General features: G+C 44.4%; 1 protein-coding gene across 4 annotated transcripts in view; it reads right to left on the bottom strand.

Moving 5' to 3' along the window:
- Positions 1–207: 207 nt before the first annotated feature.
- The window catches only part of smg7 (SMG7 nonsense mediated mRNA decay factor), a 35,965-nt gene continuing 22,910 nt past the window's right edge, over positions 208–13,262 (bottom strand). For 2 of the 4 annotated variants that reach the window (XM_067453460.1, XM_067453461.1), the window contains exons 15-23: positions 12,791–12,932; positions 10,905–11,227; positions 9,100–9,432; positions 6,829–6,978; positions 6,522–6,599; positions 5,508–5,664; positions 4,151–4,321; positions 2,557–2,708; positions 208–2,422 (exon numbers count right to left, since the gene is read on the bottom strand). In XM_067453460.1, the coding sequence (XP_067309561.1) occupies positions 2,309–2,422; positions 2,557–2,708; positions 4,151–4,321; positions 5,508–5,664; positions 6,522–6,599; positions 6,829–6,978; positions 9,100–9,432; positions 10,905–11,227; positions 12,791–12,932 (1,620 nt within the window). In that variant the 3' untranslated portion in view covers positions 208–2,308. The remainder of the gene's footprint in view (positions 2,423–2,556; positions 2,709–4,150; positions 4,322–5,507; positions 5,665–6,521; positions 6,600–6,828; positions 6,979–9,099; positions 9,433–10,904; positions 11,228–12,790; positions 12,933–13,262) is intronic. The other 2 variants (XM_067453463.1, XM_067453462.1) reach the window with 1 other exon arrangement.

Consider the following 13,262-nt stretch of genomic DNA (forward strand, 5'->3'; position numbering starts at 1 on the left):
TCCATCAGAGACGGGCCAGCAACACAATATCATAAAATTATGCCTGATCAGTGTATATAATGGCACTGAACATTTTTATCAGCTACAAAGGATATTGTCATAATCATAAATCGGTTTAAATGCCTGACCCTCATCGTGTAATGGTCATCAGTGTCCTAAGGGAACAGGAAACCACAGTGTGAGGAACAGAAAAGACTCAAGTCTGCATATGAGGACATGGTTTATTTTATTAAAGGCATAGCTGATTTCAGCGTCCACAAAGAGACAAGAACACAATAAATCAAGCCCATTATAGAAGGAGATATCCTCAAACCCAAATATTCCCTGACAAAATCCTCTAAAAAAACAAAAACAAAACAACTTGACTGGATATCTCCCTCATCCAAAACACAAGGCATTCTGAAAGATGGATGTCATGCAGAATTTCAAGAGTAGCAGACTCAATTTAGGGTTGGGACAAACTCTCATAGTGGTACTTTAATGTAAAAAGCTGGCTGTTATTTTTTTATCATGTGTAGCTTTACTATTGGAATGTAATATATCGGCCCGAAGGCGCGAGGCTGTTGTCCTGTGATCAGCAGTGTCATGTACATCACTACAGAAGCCACGTCTAAAAAGATGGACAACTGAGGAAACAACCCACATTTACAATGCAGTGAGATACAGGGTATCAAAAAAAGCACATTCACACAAGACTGTGCACTATAAGTCCATCCCAAATAAAAGAACGTTAGGATTCGGAGCAAAACACTAAATGGGCTCGCACCGAACATCCGCTTTGCCCGTAGATTTACGCCACTTTGACCTAACTCAACTTTTAAGATGTCATTATTTATTCCTCTTTTTTGTTTAAATACATTTTTAAATGCAACAAGAGAAGCACAATCACACGGCAAATAGACACGTCGTTTAAAGTCTTTAATAAAATGTTCTCAGAAAATAAAAACACGCTTTATTCTCATCATACAAGAGAGCACGTCGTCTTATATAACCTTCGCGGAACGAAAACGCATTCGAGCCTTAGATCCCAAAACATTCAGGTCTCGACGGCCGGCTCAGTGCCAGGTCCTCCAGGAAATGAAAATATCCCACTTTGACCTCGAGAGGAAACTAACGAACAGGCTGCAAACAGGTGAGACCCTATCCTAGGGGCAGCCCATGATATACGGGGCGAGATTTGAGAGTGAAGAAGCAATCGCTCTTCCTCTTTTATTAGTGCGGAGCGTAACGGAGATATGTTCTGTGGCTTTTAAAGCGATCCTGTGGAGAGGTACCTGAAGGAAAGCGTTTCAGTGGCTGTGGAAAAGCGGGATTGCATCCGGATCAACTCTCCCAAATCCTCACTACAGAGCCGACGCGATCGCAACGCCATCCTTAAAGCAAAAATAGAGAAAGAACAACAAAAGCAAGAGAGGAAAAACACAGACCAGGCACGAAGAGAGCTTAAAACGATTAATAAAAAGGCAGAACATGAACTAAAGAAGCCGTAATGCGTGTAAGCTAGAGAGGAAAGAAACGAGGGAGACCTTTATATCGAATGAATGAACGAACTCCCTGTTAGCTATTGAACATATTGACTGAATAATATTTCAGAGCTAAAACTGCTACAGAACAAGTCACAAAATACAGTATTGTTAATAATTGCAGTCTCTAGTGCAGCTACTACATCCTACATCTATAGTCTAACCCAGCTCCGCTTCATAATGGTTCGAACTTTAGACGCTTTCCCGCACATGACGACACCATGATCCACGCCTGTCAATCCAAGTCCTAATAGTCAAGCGCGTCATCCTTCATTCGCACGGTTGGATTTATTTTTTTATTCTGGACGTAGCGACACGAGTCCCTCTGTGAAAATAATTCCAGACTTGGGATAAAACACAAAACCAACTCCTTTCTTTATTTTTGTCCCTCGTAAAATAAGCGTCCGTTTTCCGGTGCGCCACACCCAACTCCTCCACGTGCACGGAGCGATTTAAGCAGGTGTCCAGAGTCTTAAGATGAGACGGGAGCATGACCCCCGGAGGAAGCCAATCAGAGCGCGTTTGTCCCCTCGGGGTCAGTGTTCTCGCACGCCCTCGCAGGGAGAGAGAGATTGAGAGAGAGAGAGAGAGATTGAGAGAGAGAGAGAGAGAGAGGGCTGCATGTCCCTCTTCCGTCAGGCGAGCCGGTCATTATGAGCCTTCACTTCGCTCGCCGTCTCCAGCCTCCGCGCGCAGATAATGCCGGAAATTCCCGATTTGGAGCTTGTGGAGTGGCACCTCTTCTGTTGAATCCTGGTTGACACGAGTGTGTCCTGCTGTGGCTCTCAGTGTGGCGGGTTCATGTTCCCGTGGCCTCGCTGCTGCTTCTGCTTCTGCTGCATCAGGAGCTGCTCCAGCGCTGACGGACCAGGCTGCATCATCGAGCTGGACCAGATGGACTGAGGAGAGGGAGAGAGGACATGATGAGGAGAACTGACTTTATAGAAAATTACTACATTAATGACCCAGTTAAAACACAAAGCTTAATGCTAAATCACTGAAGTAAGCCTTTAACCCTCGGTGAATGTGCTACCTTGAAGCTGTCGAGGAGGGCCGTAGAGGAGTCCTCCATGGGCATGTCCTGGGCGGCCCAGCTGCTGTTCGGCGCCCCCTGGTGCCAGCTGTTGGTCTCAGACACCGCAGACGAGCCTGAAGGCAGATAGTCCAACCCGAAGCCACTCACACCTGAACACATGCAGATTTACACACCATTAATAAACTGTTGATCAAAATGGTATGGTATTACAAAGAGGCTAGCGTTGGACACTGCAAAAAATGCTCTTCTTACTAAGTATTTTTGTCTTGTTTCTAGTCCAAACATCTAACAATTCTAAAGGGGTTATGAACAGAGGAATCAACTTTCCCTTGAGCTTTTGATATATAAAAGGTCATCGTGATATAAGAATATCCTCTAAGTTTCAGAGCTGAAAACTTCATTGTTAGTCAAAGAAAAGCTTTTATAGACACCAGGCTCAGCAAACGGTCCTGTGCTTCATACTGACGTCAATGCGCGACGAAACACCGACTCTACCGTGCATCTAATCCAGTAGCCCCGCCCACCGACGCGTCTAATCCAGTAGCCCCGCCCACCGACGCGTCTAATCCAGTAGCCCCGCCCACCGACGCGTCTAACCCAGTAGCCCCGCCCACCGACTCGTCTAATCCAGTAAGCCCGCCCACCGACGCGTCTAATCCAGTAGCCCCGCCCACCGACGGGTCTAATCCAGTAGCCCCCGCCCACCGACGCGTCTAATCCAGTAGCCCCCGCCCACCGACGCGGCTAATCCAGTAGCCCCGCCCACCGACTCGTCTAATCCAGTAGCCCCGTCCACCGACTCGTCTAATCCAGTAGCCCCGCCCACCGACTCGTCTAATCCAGTAGCCCCGCCCACCGACTCGTCTAATCCAGTAGCCCCGCCCACCGACTCATCTAATCCAGTAGCCCCGCCCACCGACTCGTCTAATCCAGTAGCCCCGCCCCCCACCAATTTGTCTAACCCGGTAGCCCCGCCCACCGACTCGTCTAATCCAGTAGCCCCGCCCTGTGGGACGGGAGAAGGCACAAAATCAATACATGTCTATTATTGTGCGGGAATAAATTCTCAGAGTTTTGCGGGAGTGGGCGGGAGTGTAACATACGTTGTGGGAGCGGGCGGGAGTGTAACACACGTTGCGGGAGGGGGCGGTAATGGTCAGAAATTCGGCGGGCGGGAGCGGGATGAAGAAAACAGTCCCGCGCAGGGCTCTATACTGGATGCTCTTCCCTTTTCACACCATTCTTTGTAAACCCTAGAAATGGTTGTGTGTGTAAATCCCAGTAACTGAGCAGATTGTGAAATACTCAGACCGGCCCGTCTGGCACCAACAACCATGCCACGCTCAAAACGGCTTAAATCACCTTTCTTTCCCATTCTGACATTCAGTCTGGAGTTCAGGAGATTGTCTTGACCAGGACCACACCCCTAAATGCACTGAAGAACTGCCATGTAATTGGCTGATTAGATAATTGCATTAATGAGAAATTGAACAGGTGTTCCTAATAATCCTTTAGGTGAGTGTATATAATAGCTGTTAGTGTATAGGTCGAGCACTAGAAGAGATGCATAGAGGCTATAGCGGGACTTTACCAGTCTTGTCTGGCTTCCAGCGGTCCGGCCCGCGGCGGTCTCGGCTGTCCGGCGTCCCGATGGGGCCGAAGCCGGAGAAGGGCAGTGAGCCGTGGCTGTGTGTGGGGGGCGAGGAGGGCAGGCTGCTGGGGTTGGAGGAGTGAGGAGACTGGCTGGCTGGAGTCGAGTGATCTGCAAACAACAGGCCATTCAGAAACTCATGCTGAGAGCTCAAGTCTCAAATAAAGCTATGAATGACATTAATCCTCTCGATGTCTCCTTCACAGAGAGATCCCAGAAAATATTAGAGATGCACCGAACTTTCGGCCAATGAAAATTTTCAGCAGAAAATGGCCTTAAAGTGCCTTTTCGGTCCGAAAGACTTTAATCACTGAAACAATACGGCCGAAATGTGATGACGCAAACAGAGACCGTGACCTGCACGTGCTGGTCTAAACAGGCAACATGTCTGCGGTGTGGACGCATGTGGTTCATCATATCTGATGATGACGCATCTATAATACGGGTCGTAACTTGAAAATAATGCTTTGTTTATGTTTCTGTCGATGGATACACACGCTGGCTGCCGTGTGCTGTATCATGTTCGAATATGGCCAGCTATTTTCACCGGCATCGCCGGGGTGTAGAGCCAGAAAAGAAGCGAATGAAAAGATATTCAGAGCGCACGAGAGTTATCTGCTCACAGACATTGAGTTCACTTTCAAATCTTGCGCTTACGGACAAACTTACTCAAGAAGTATGTCAACATGTCCATCTTGATGAGTATCCAAGCAGACATAGTCTGAATATGCCTTAAGAGGACTTTATACAGTCGAGAAAGACGACGCAGAGCCTTCCATTAGCTCTTAAAGGGACAGTACCTTTACTCTGTCTAATGTCAAACTTAAGATAAGGACATCACACACTGCTCTTGATTGAATTGCTTTTGTAAGTTTAGTAAGGATTCACCTTTAATTTAAACAGTAATATATGCAGTTATTTTACATTTGATTTCTTTATTCAATGTCTGTACCTTTCTGCAGGCCAGCAGGCCTGTACATTATTATTTAATATACACGAGTATGAGGTCAAGTTAAACATTTTAATTAGAATTGTATTTTATTCTGTGGGTTGTTGCAATGTGCTAAATAAATATTTGCATAATTTGTAGTTGATTTATTATTTGAAACATTAATATTAATTTATGCATTTATTTGACTTCGGTGCATCTCTAGAAAATACCCTAATAATTTGTCCCAGGATTTGTTCCCCAGGACCGATGTTTGCGTTTACACAGAAGGCACGAGCAGTTTTCTGGGATCAACGCTCTGTGAAAGCCATCTAGTGAATGCTCCCAGTGCTGTTATAGTCCTGATACCTGAGCTAGCCGGAAGAGAGGGGGACCATGGGGTTCCTTCAAACAGGGAGTAGAGCGAGGGCTCCTGGTGCATCATGGGGCCATCCGGCTTACACGCAGGGGCCATGTTCTTACCGTACGCCTCGCTGAAGATACTGTTGTTCTGGTAGGAGCTATCCTGTAACAACAACAAACAACATTTGGCACTGCTATATTTTAGTGGCCTTTTGCATTTTGTATTGAGACCTGAGAGAGGTCGTTAACCAGTCAGAGCTGACAAAACAACTCAACACATTTACAGGAACATTACCAGTCAGTCAGTGCACGAGTGGGGCAAGAAAACACAAAGCAGCATCCAGCCCAGCAAACACAACATTTTGTCATGTTTTGAAGGAAAACACTGCCACCTGCTGACACTTGAGCCACAATGCAGAGGAGGACGAGTGTGTGTGTGTTTGGAGAGAAAAGGCAAAGCAGCTTTAGGCATCATATTAGCCTATATATTCATTATATTAGCCTATATATTCATTATATTAGCCTATATATTCACTATATTAGCCTATATATTCACTATATTAGCCTATATATTCATTATATTAGCCTATATATTCATTATATTAGCCTATATATTCACTATATTAGCCTATATATTCATTATATTAGCCTATATATTCACTATATTAGCCTATATATTCATTATATTAGCCTATATATTCACTATATTAGCCTATATATTCATTATATTAGCCTATATATTCACTATATTAGCCTATATATTCACTATATTAGCCTATATATGCATTATATTAGCCTATATATTCACTATATTAGCCTATATATTCACTATATTAGCCTATATATGCATTATATTAGCCTATATATGCATTATATTAGCCTATATATTCACTATATTAGCCTATATATGCATTATATTATCCTATATAAGGAAAACACTGCCACCTGGTGATGTTTGAGCCTCAAAGCCGAAAAGGACAAGTGTGTGTGTTTGGCACAGAAAAGGCAGAGCAGCTTTACCTGAATGGAGAAGCGAGGCAGAAGAGAAGACTGGCCAATCACATCAGCTCCACTGTCTATCCGTGACGGATTCGGCAACTACAGAGGGGGAGAAGCCCAAAACATGAGACTCACATTATAACACACTAAACATATGATACAGCATTTGGACACATTACACTGAATCTATATAACTCAGAGAGCTAGGTATTAATATGAATATGGTTTAAAAAGCATCCCAGGATGCACCGCGCTCCATGTATGGTATTGTAAACAGGTCTCTCTATCCCCTCCCGCCAGAAGAACAGATAAGAGGAGAACTACATACAAACATGTTCCTTCCCGGAGCAGAGTTAAGAGGACCGGCCAAGGCCTGGTAGAAATCAGGAGGCTTAGAAAAGAGCAGCTCCTCCTCTTCCTCAAAGTCCACCAGAGTCTTTAAGAGGTCTGGGGGCAGGAGAGGGGAGCTCTTGGTGTCCTAGAGAGAGAGAAGAGGAGGAAGGAGAGAGAGAGGGAAGGAAGGAGAGAGGGATGAGGGAGGGGGAGAGAGAGATAGAGGAGGAACAGAGGGGAGGAAGGAGAGAGGGATGAGGGAGAGGAGGAACAAAGGGGAGGAAGGAGAGAGGGATGAGGGAGAGGAGGAACAGAGGGGAGGAGGGAGAGAGGGATGAGGAAGAGGAGGAACAAAGGGGAGGAAGGAGAGAGGGATGAGGGAGGGGGAGAGAGAGATAGAGGAGGAACAAAGGGGAGGAAGGAGAGAGGGATGATGGAGAGGAGGAACAAAGGGGAGGAAGGAGAGAGGGATGAGGGAGAGGGAGGAACAAAGGGGAGGAAGGAGAGAGGGATGTGGGAGGGGAGGAACAAAGGGGAGGAAGGAGAGAGGGATGAGGGAGAGAGGAGGAGGAACAGGGGAGGAAGGAGAGAGGGATGAGAGAGAGAGAGGGATGAGAGAAACAGGATATAAGAAAAAAGGAAGCAGCCTGTGAAGTCCAACTTCTGCGGATGAAGCTTTCTGACTGCAATAGCTAGAGGAGGAAACGTGAAGCACTGCAAACAACGCTCTTCTTACTCAGTATCTGTGTCTGGTTTCTAGTCCAAATATCTAAACATTCCTACAACAAGAAACATTTACTAGACAAGCAAAAGTAATTGTCTTCTTTTGGGGAAAAATAACTCAAAATGAAGAGAGTTTTTTCTTAAAATAAGATACATTTTTCCCAAAACAAGAATCATTTTTGCTTGTCTAGTAAATGTTTCTTAATGTAAGAATTATTAGAGATTGTGACTAGAAACCAGACAGAGATACTAAAGAAGAAGAGCAGTGTTTGCAGTGAGAAGAGATGAGAAATTAGAAAGCATGCGCCGAGATCACGGTTCAATAAAACTCGATGTAAACGATCGCGAGCGTATGCCGGCAAACCCACGATAACCCCACGGGCGGAGCCGGAGTAAACCAAAGGAGATGGCGGGATAAATGTCAAACAGTTCAAAACATTAATGCATTCGACCTCGTGTCGCATGTTTTACATCAATGAGGGATGCAAAATAAATTATTCAAAATTGATATTTAAATTGATAAAAAGCAACTGTGATAACATTTATAATGTTACAAAAAAATGTATGTGTATGTTACGGATGCCACAATCCTCAATATAATATTGAACCGTTCGGTGCGGTGCGGCTTGGGAATTGCCTTTTGCATTTAAAGGTGCGCTAGAATGGAAAATAATGAACCTTACCATAGTGAAATAATAAGAGTTCAGTGCATGGACATCACATACTGTGAGTCTCAAACACCATCGCCTCCTCCTTCTAATGTAAATCAAAAACACCAAAGAAAACAAAGTGCTTCTCAACATTAGGCTAACCGTGACGCAAGCGTTGATCATTTATATGCACGCCCAAAACATTTGCATCTGTCCAAACATGTTCATTATCAGGCGGAACTGACGGAGCCGAATCATCGGAACTGCAGATAAACAAGACACTCGAATGGACACACGTCATGTTCAGGCTGTGCAGGGGACGGGAGGACTTTTCATATGTCAGCAGTCATGGATGAGGTTTATTATAATCCCATACCACAACAATTTAATTCAAGATCGTTCGTTTGTTCGGCCCATTTCGAGCTAGCTTCGCTCAGCGTCTTAAACTGAAGAAAGGGGCGACTGTATTCCTGCAGCAGTGAGCAGCGATTTATCCTCTTATTGACTGATTAAACCATTTCTGATTAAGTTTCTTAGAGAGACCGCATTGTCTAGATAACGCGAGATGCTTACAGTAACAATAGGAAACTCACAGTACCATACCAAACTAAATAGTGTGTCTAATGACAAAGGGGAATATTATTACAAAATACAACCGTAGATACTTTGCTTACAGATCGTTCACGCGATCCTTCTAGCAAACGTCTCCTTCTCCACCATATAAGATAAAACGACAGTTTCGTGCTCGAGGGTCAGATTTTATATATTTATATGCAAATATTTCTAAACAATATATAGATTGTATTGCCGTTTTCTATGCACTACTATTGCATTGCTGCGATATGAAGCCTGAGGCTGGTCCCTTGAGCTGGAGATGAGAGGAGAAGGCTCACCTCATATGCTGGAGCTCTGGGCATGCTGTCCTGCTCGGGGCAGAAGCCTCCAGGCTGCCGTTTGCCCAGCCCGCTACGGCCCTCTCCGGCCATATGGTAAGGGGGATCCCAGTAGAAATCCTGCACTTTGACCTCAGGAAACTTCATCTTCTTGTCCATGCTGGGCTGCGGAGGCTGCATGCTCATTGGGTGATCGAACAGCTTCATTGGGTCCTGGCTGGGCATGAAGAAGGGCTGCTTGACGGGCATCTGCATGGGCATTTTCTGCATGCTGGGCTGGGTTTGGTGCTGGCTCCACATTTGGCCAGGCTGCTCAGCCACCTGCATATAAGACTGCAAGGGCAACGGAGTAGAGAAATTACCCAATTAGGTCAGCCAGGTCTCTATGTAGTTTCCATGGTCATCACAAGAGCAAATGTAATGGCACAGGCTTACCCATTAAACTCTGCGGACCCTGCACAGGGGCCAGAAAGCACTGCACTAAACGCTCTCCTTACTCAGTATTTTTGTCTTGTTTCCAGTCTAAATATCTAAAAATTCTTAAAGCAAGAAGTATTTACTAGACAAGCAAAAGTAATCGTCTCGTTTTGGGGAAAATAACTCAAAATGAAGAGAGTTTTTGCTTAAAATAAGATAAATAATCTGCCAATGGGGTGAGAAAAATAATCTTAATTCAAACAGAAAACAAGATTATTTTTCTCACCCCATTGGCAGATTATTTATCTTATTTTAAGCAATATTTTATTTTGAGTTTTTTACTTGTCTAGTAAATGTTTCTTAATGTAAGAATTTGCAGATATTTTGACTAGAAACAAGAAAAATATTAAATAAGAAAAGTATTTTTTGCAGTGACATCGTCATATACATTCAGTGTTAAATGTCTGTGGAGGAGCTCTGAGCTCATATGAAAGCTTAGTCTCTTCTTTCTGGAGATATGCCTCACTTTGGCATTTTTTTACACAAAGTAATGTATTTACACTAAGTTACTCTGGTGCCATTTCCGCCTGGATTTGGTCGACCCAAATTGAAAAGCCTCCCATACACACATACACTGGTCTAAGTTTAAAATGTTGGGGTCATTTTTACAGAAAACCCTTTAAAGTTACATAAAACACTGCTAAAAGTTATAAACATGTAAGTATGTGTTTTCTGAGCTGTAATAACCCCCCAAAATGGTCCCAGATCTTAAAGGGTTAGTTCAGCCAGAAATGTCTGTCATTAACTCCTCTCCCTAATGTCGCTCCACACCCGTAAGACCTCCGTTCATCTTCACACACAGTTTAAGATATTTTATATTTAGTCCGAGAGCGTATGCAAGTGTATGCACACTATACTGTCCATGTCCAGAAAGGGAATAAAAACATCATCACAGTAGTCCATATGAGACATCAGTGGGTTAATTAGAGTCTCTTGAAGCATCCAAAATACATTTGGGTCCAAAAATAACAAAAACTACGACTTTATTCAGCATTGGCTTCTCTTCCGCGTTTGTGTTCAGTCCTCAAATAAAGATTCAAACGGTTATGAATCAGTGAATCGATTCATGATTCGGATCATGTCGTGTTATTTTTGGACCCAAATGTATTTTGGATGCTTCAAGAGACTCTAATTAACCCACTGATGTCTCATATGGACTACTGTGATGATGTTTTTATTCCCTTTCTGGACATGGACAGTATAGTGTGCATACACTTGCATACGCTCTCGGACTAAATATAAAATATCTTAAACTGTGTGTGAAGATGAACGGAGGTCTTACGGGTGTGGAGCGACATTCAGAGGTTAAAATAAAGGCGTGGCATTACCTGCTGCATGCTGTGATGGTGAGGTGGACTCTTGCCCAGCTGAGCGCTCTGCTTGGAGGGCGATTGCTGCAAGGCCTGCTGGACCGGCTGTGGGGCCGGCTGGGTCTGCTGAGGGCCCGGGGTCAGGGCTCCAGGGCCCGAGGGCCTCTGCTGGCTGTAGGGAGTGTGTGAGGGCTTCCCGCTCTGCACAGCACTGGCAGACTGAGGCAGGGCTGCGGTCTGGAGGAACGGGGCCGGTACAGACACACCTGTGGGGAAGCTGAAGCCGGGGCTCATGGAGAAGGCCACGGGAGGAGGGATCACATATGCAGTAGGAGGGAAGCCTGAGGGAGGAGAAAACATCAGCAATGACCACACAGCACATGGCTAAAGAGGGTCAAAAGTGGTCTTCGGTGGCAACCATCACTTTGAAATGATTTTAAATGTATTGTCAGTATTGCACTTTTGCAGATCACATGGGGTACTGTGTGTCTGGATGACCAGTGACCAGGTCTGTCAGCCAATTTTCAATTTTGTCTGTCAATTTTTCCCATTTTTCCCATCCAATTTTTGATTAATATATGAAATATGAGAGAGTGTGTGCGGGTCTCTGATCATTCTGTCACTCAGTTTGTCACTGGTCATCCTTCGAACCGTTATGAGTCAGTGAATCGATTCACTGACTCATAACGGTTCGACTCATGAATCGATTCACTGACTCATAACGGTTCGACTCATGAATCGATTCACTGACTCATAACGGTTCGACTCATGAATCGATTCACTGACTCATAACGGTTCGAAGCTTTGTTCTGAAATCGGCCATCACTATATAAGTCGTTATTTAGTTGTTTAGGTCTATTCTGGCGTCTTCATCAATGATTGTAGAGCCGCTGTAGTGAGATGGGCTTTGTAACGACGTCTTTAGTGCCTTTATGGGTCTTGAGAGAGGAAATGACATTGGTGTCAATGAAGGCCTTTCTGAGCCATCGGATTTCAACACTAATATCTTCATCTGTGTGTGAAGATGAGCGGAGGTCTGACGGCTGGCCAACCACAGGAGGAATTACCGTATTTTCCGGACTATAAGTCGCACTTTTTTCATAGTTTGGCTGCTCCTGCGACTTATATATCAAATTTAATTCATACTGACTGACAAGAATAAGAATAGCCACGAGAATGCGCTCTATGCTGCTCCTGTAGCCTAATATTAACTTAAAGACTACTTTGAAGGCAACTTAGAAAGACTGAACACAAACAAAATGCCCCCATAAAGAAAATCTCATTCTGCAAAATACAAACAGCATGTAGTAAAATATGCAGCGGAGAACGAGTCTCACAGCGTTCGTCTCGCGCGGCAGAGCCTCTCCCGGCAGAGAGTTCAAGCGTCTGTGGACTCGTTCCTTCAGCTCTGGCTATCTTGCTTACAGTCCGCAAGTAGCTTTCTTTTTCTTCTTCATTACAGTTAAAGTAACCTCTGTTTTTCGCCTGTCCCTTACAAGTTTCTCACTCACTCACTTCAAACTTTCTTTCTTCTGCTCGGTTATGCGGTGAAGCGGGCACGAGCGAGTGCACGCGAGCGGCTCCCACTCTGCCCTAATGCGACTTATAGTCCAGTGCGACTTATATATGTTTTTTTCCTCTTCATGATGCATTTTTTGACTGATGCGACTTATACTCCGGAGCGACTTATAGTCCGGAAAATACGGTAATCACACAATTTACACTACAGGCTGATCTAACCCTTTAACATGCGCAGCAGTCAACTACATCACTCATAAATGACAATATGCTTTGTTTGGCGGGACAAACATTCGTTTTCGCGGCCGCCAAAAAAAATGTTGAATGCAGGAAAAACCCTGGAAATGATGTTCAGGTGTGGCATTTATGAAGGTGTGTAAGTGTACCTGGCCTGCTGGGCAGAGGCGGGAAAGCTCCAGGATGGTGGATGGGGATAAACTGAGAAGAACATGAGGTCTGAGTCTGTGTGACTGGAGTCTTCCTCGCCTCAGACACCGGAGTCTTCCTCATCTCAGCCTGAGTCTTCACCTTACAGCAAAGCAAACACGAGTTTGAGTGTTTACACATTTACATAAAAATTACAGCCAAACTTCTAATGCGACCCTGGAGCCCAAACCCAGTCCTAAGGGTCAATGTTGAGATGTGTAGATGATCTGAAAGCTGAATTAATAATCTCTCCATTGATGTATGGTTTGTTAGGATAGGACAATATTTGAAAATCTGGAATCTGAGGGTGCAAAAACATCTAAATATTGAGAAAATCTCCTTTAAAGTTGTCCAAATGAAGTCCTTAGCGATGCATATTACTACTAATAATACATTTATGATATGAACATGTGCTAAATATCTTCATGGAGC

The sequence above is a fragment of the Pseudorasbora parva genome, chromosome 9, assembly GCF_024679245.1.
Source record: "Pseudorasbora parva isolate DD20220531a chromosome 9, ASM2467924v1, whole genome shotgun sequence".
NCBI classification, from domain to species: domain Eukaryota; kingdom Metazoa; phylum Chordata; class Actinopteri; order Cypriniformes; family Gobionidae; genus Pseudorasbora; species Pseudorasbora parva.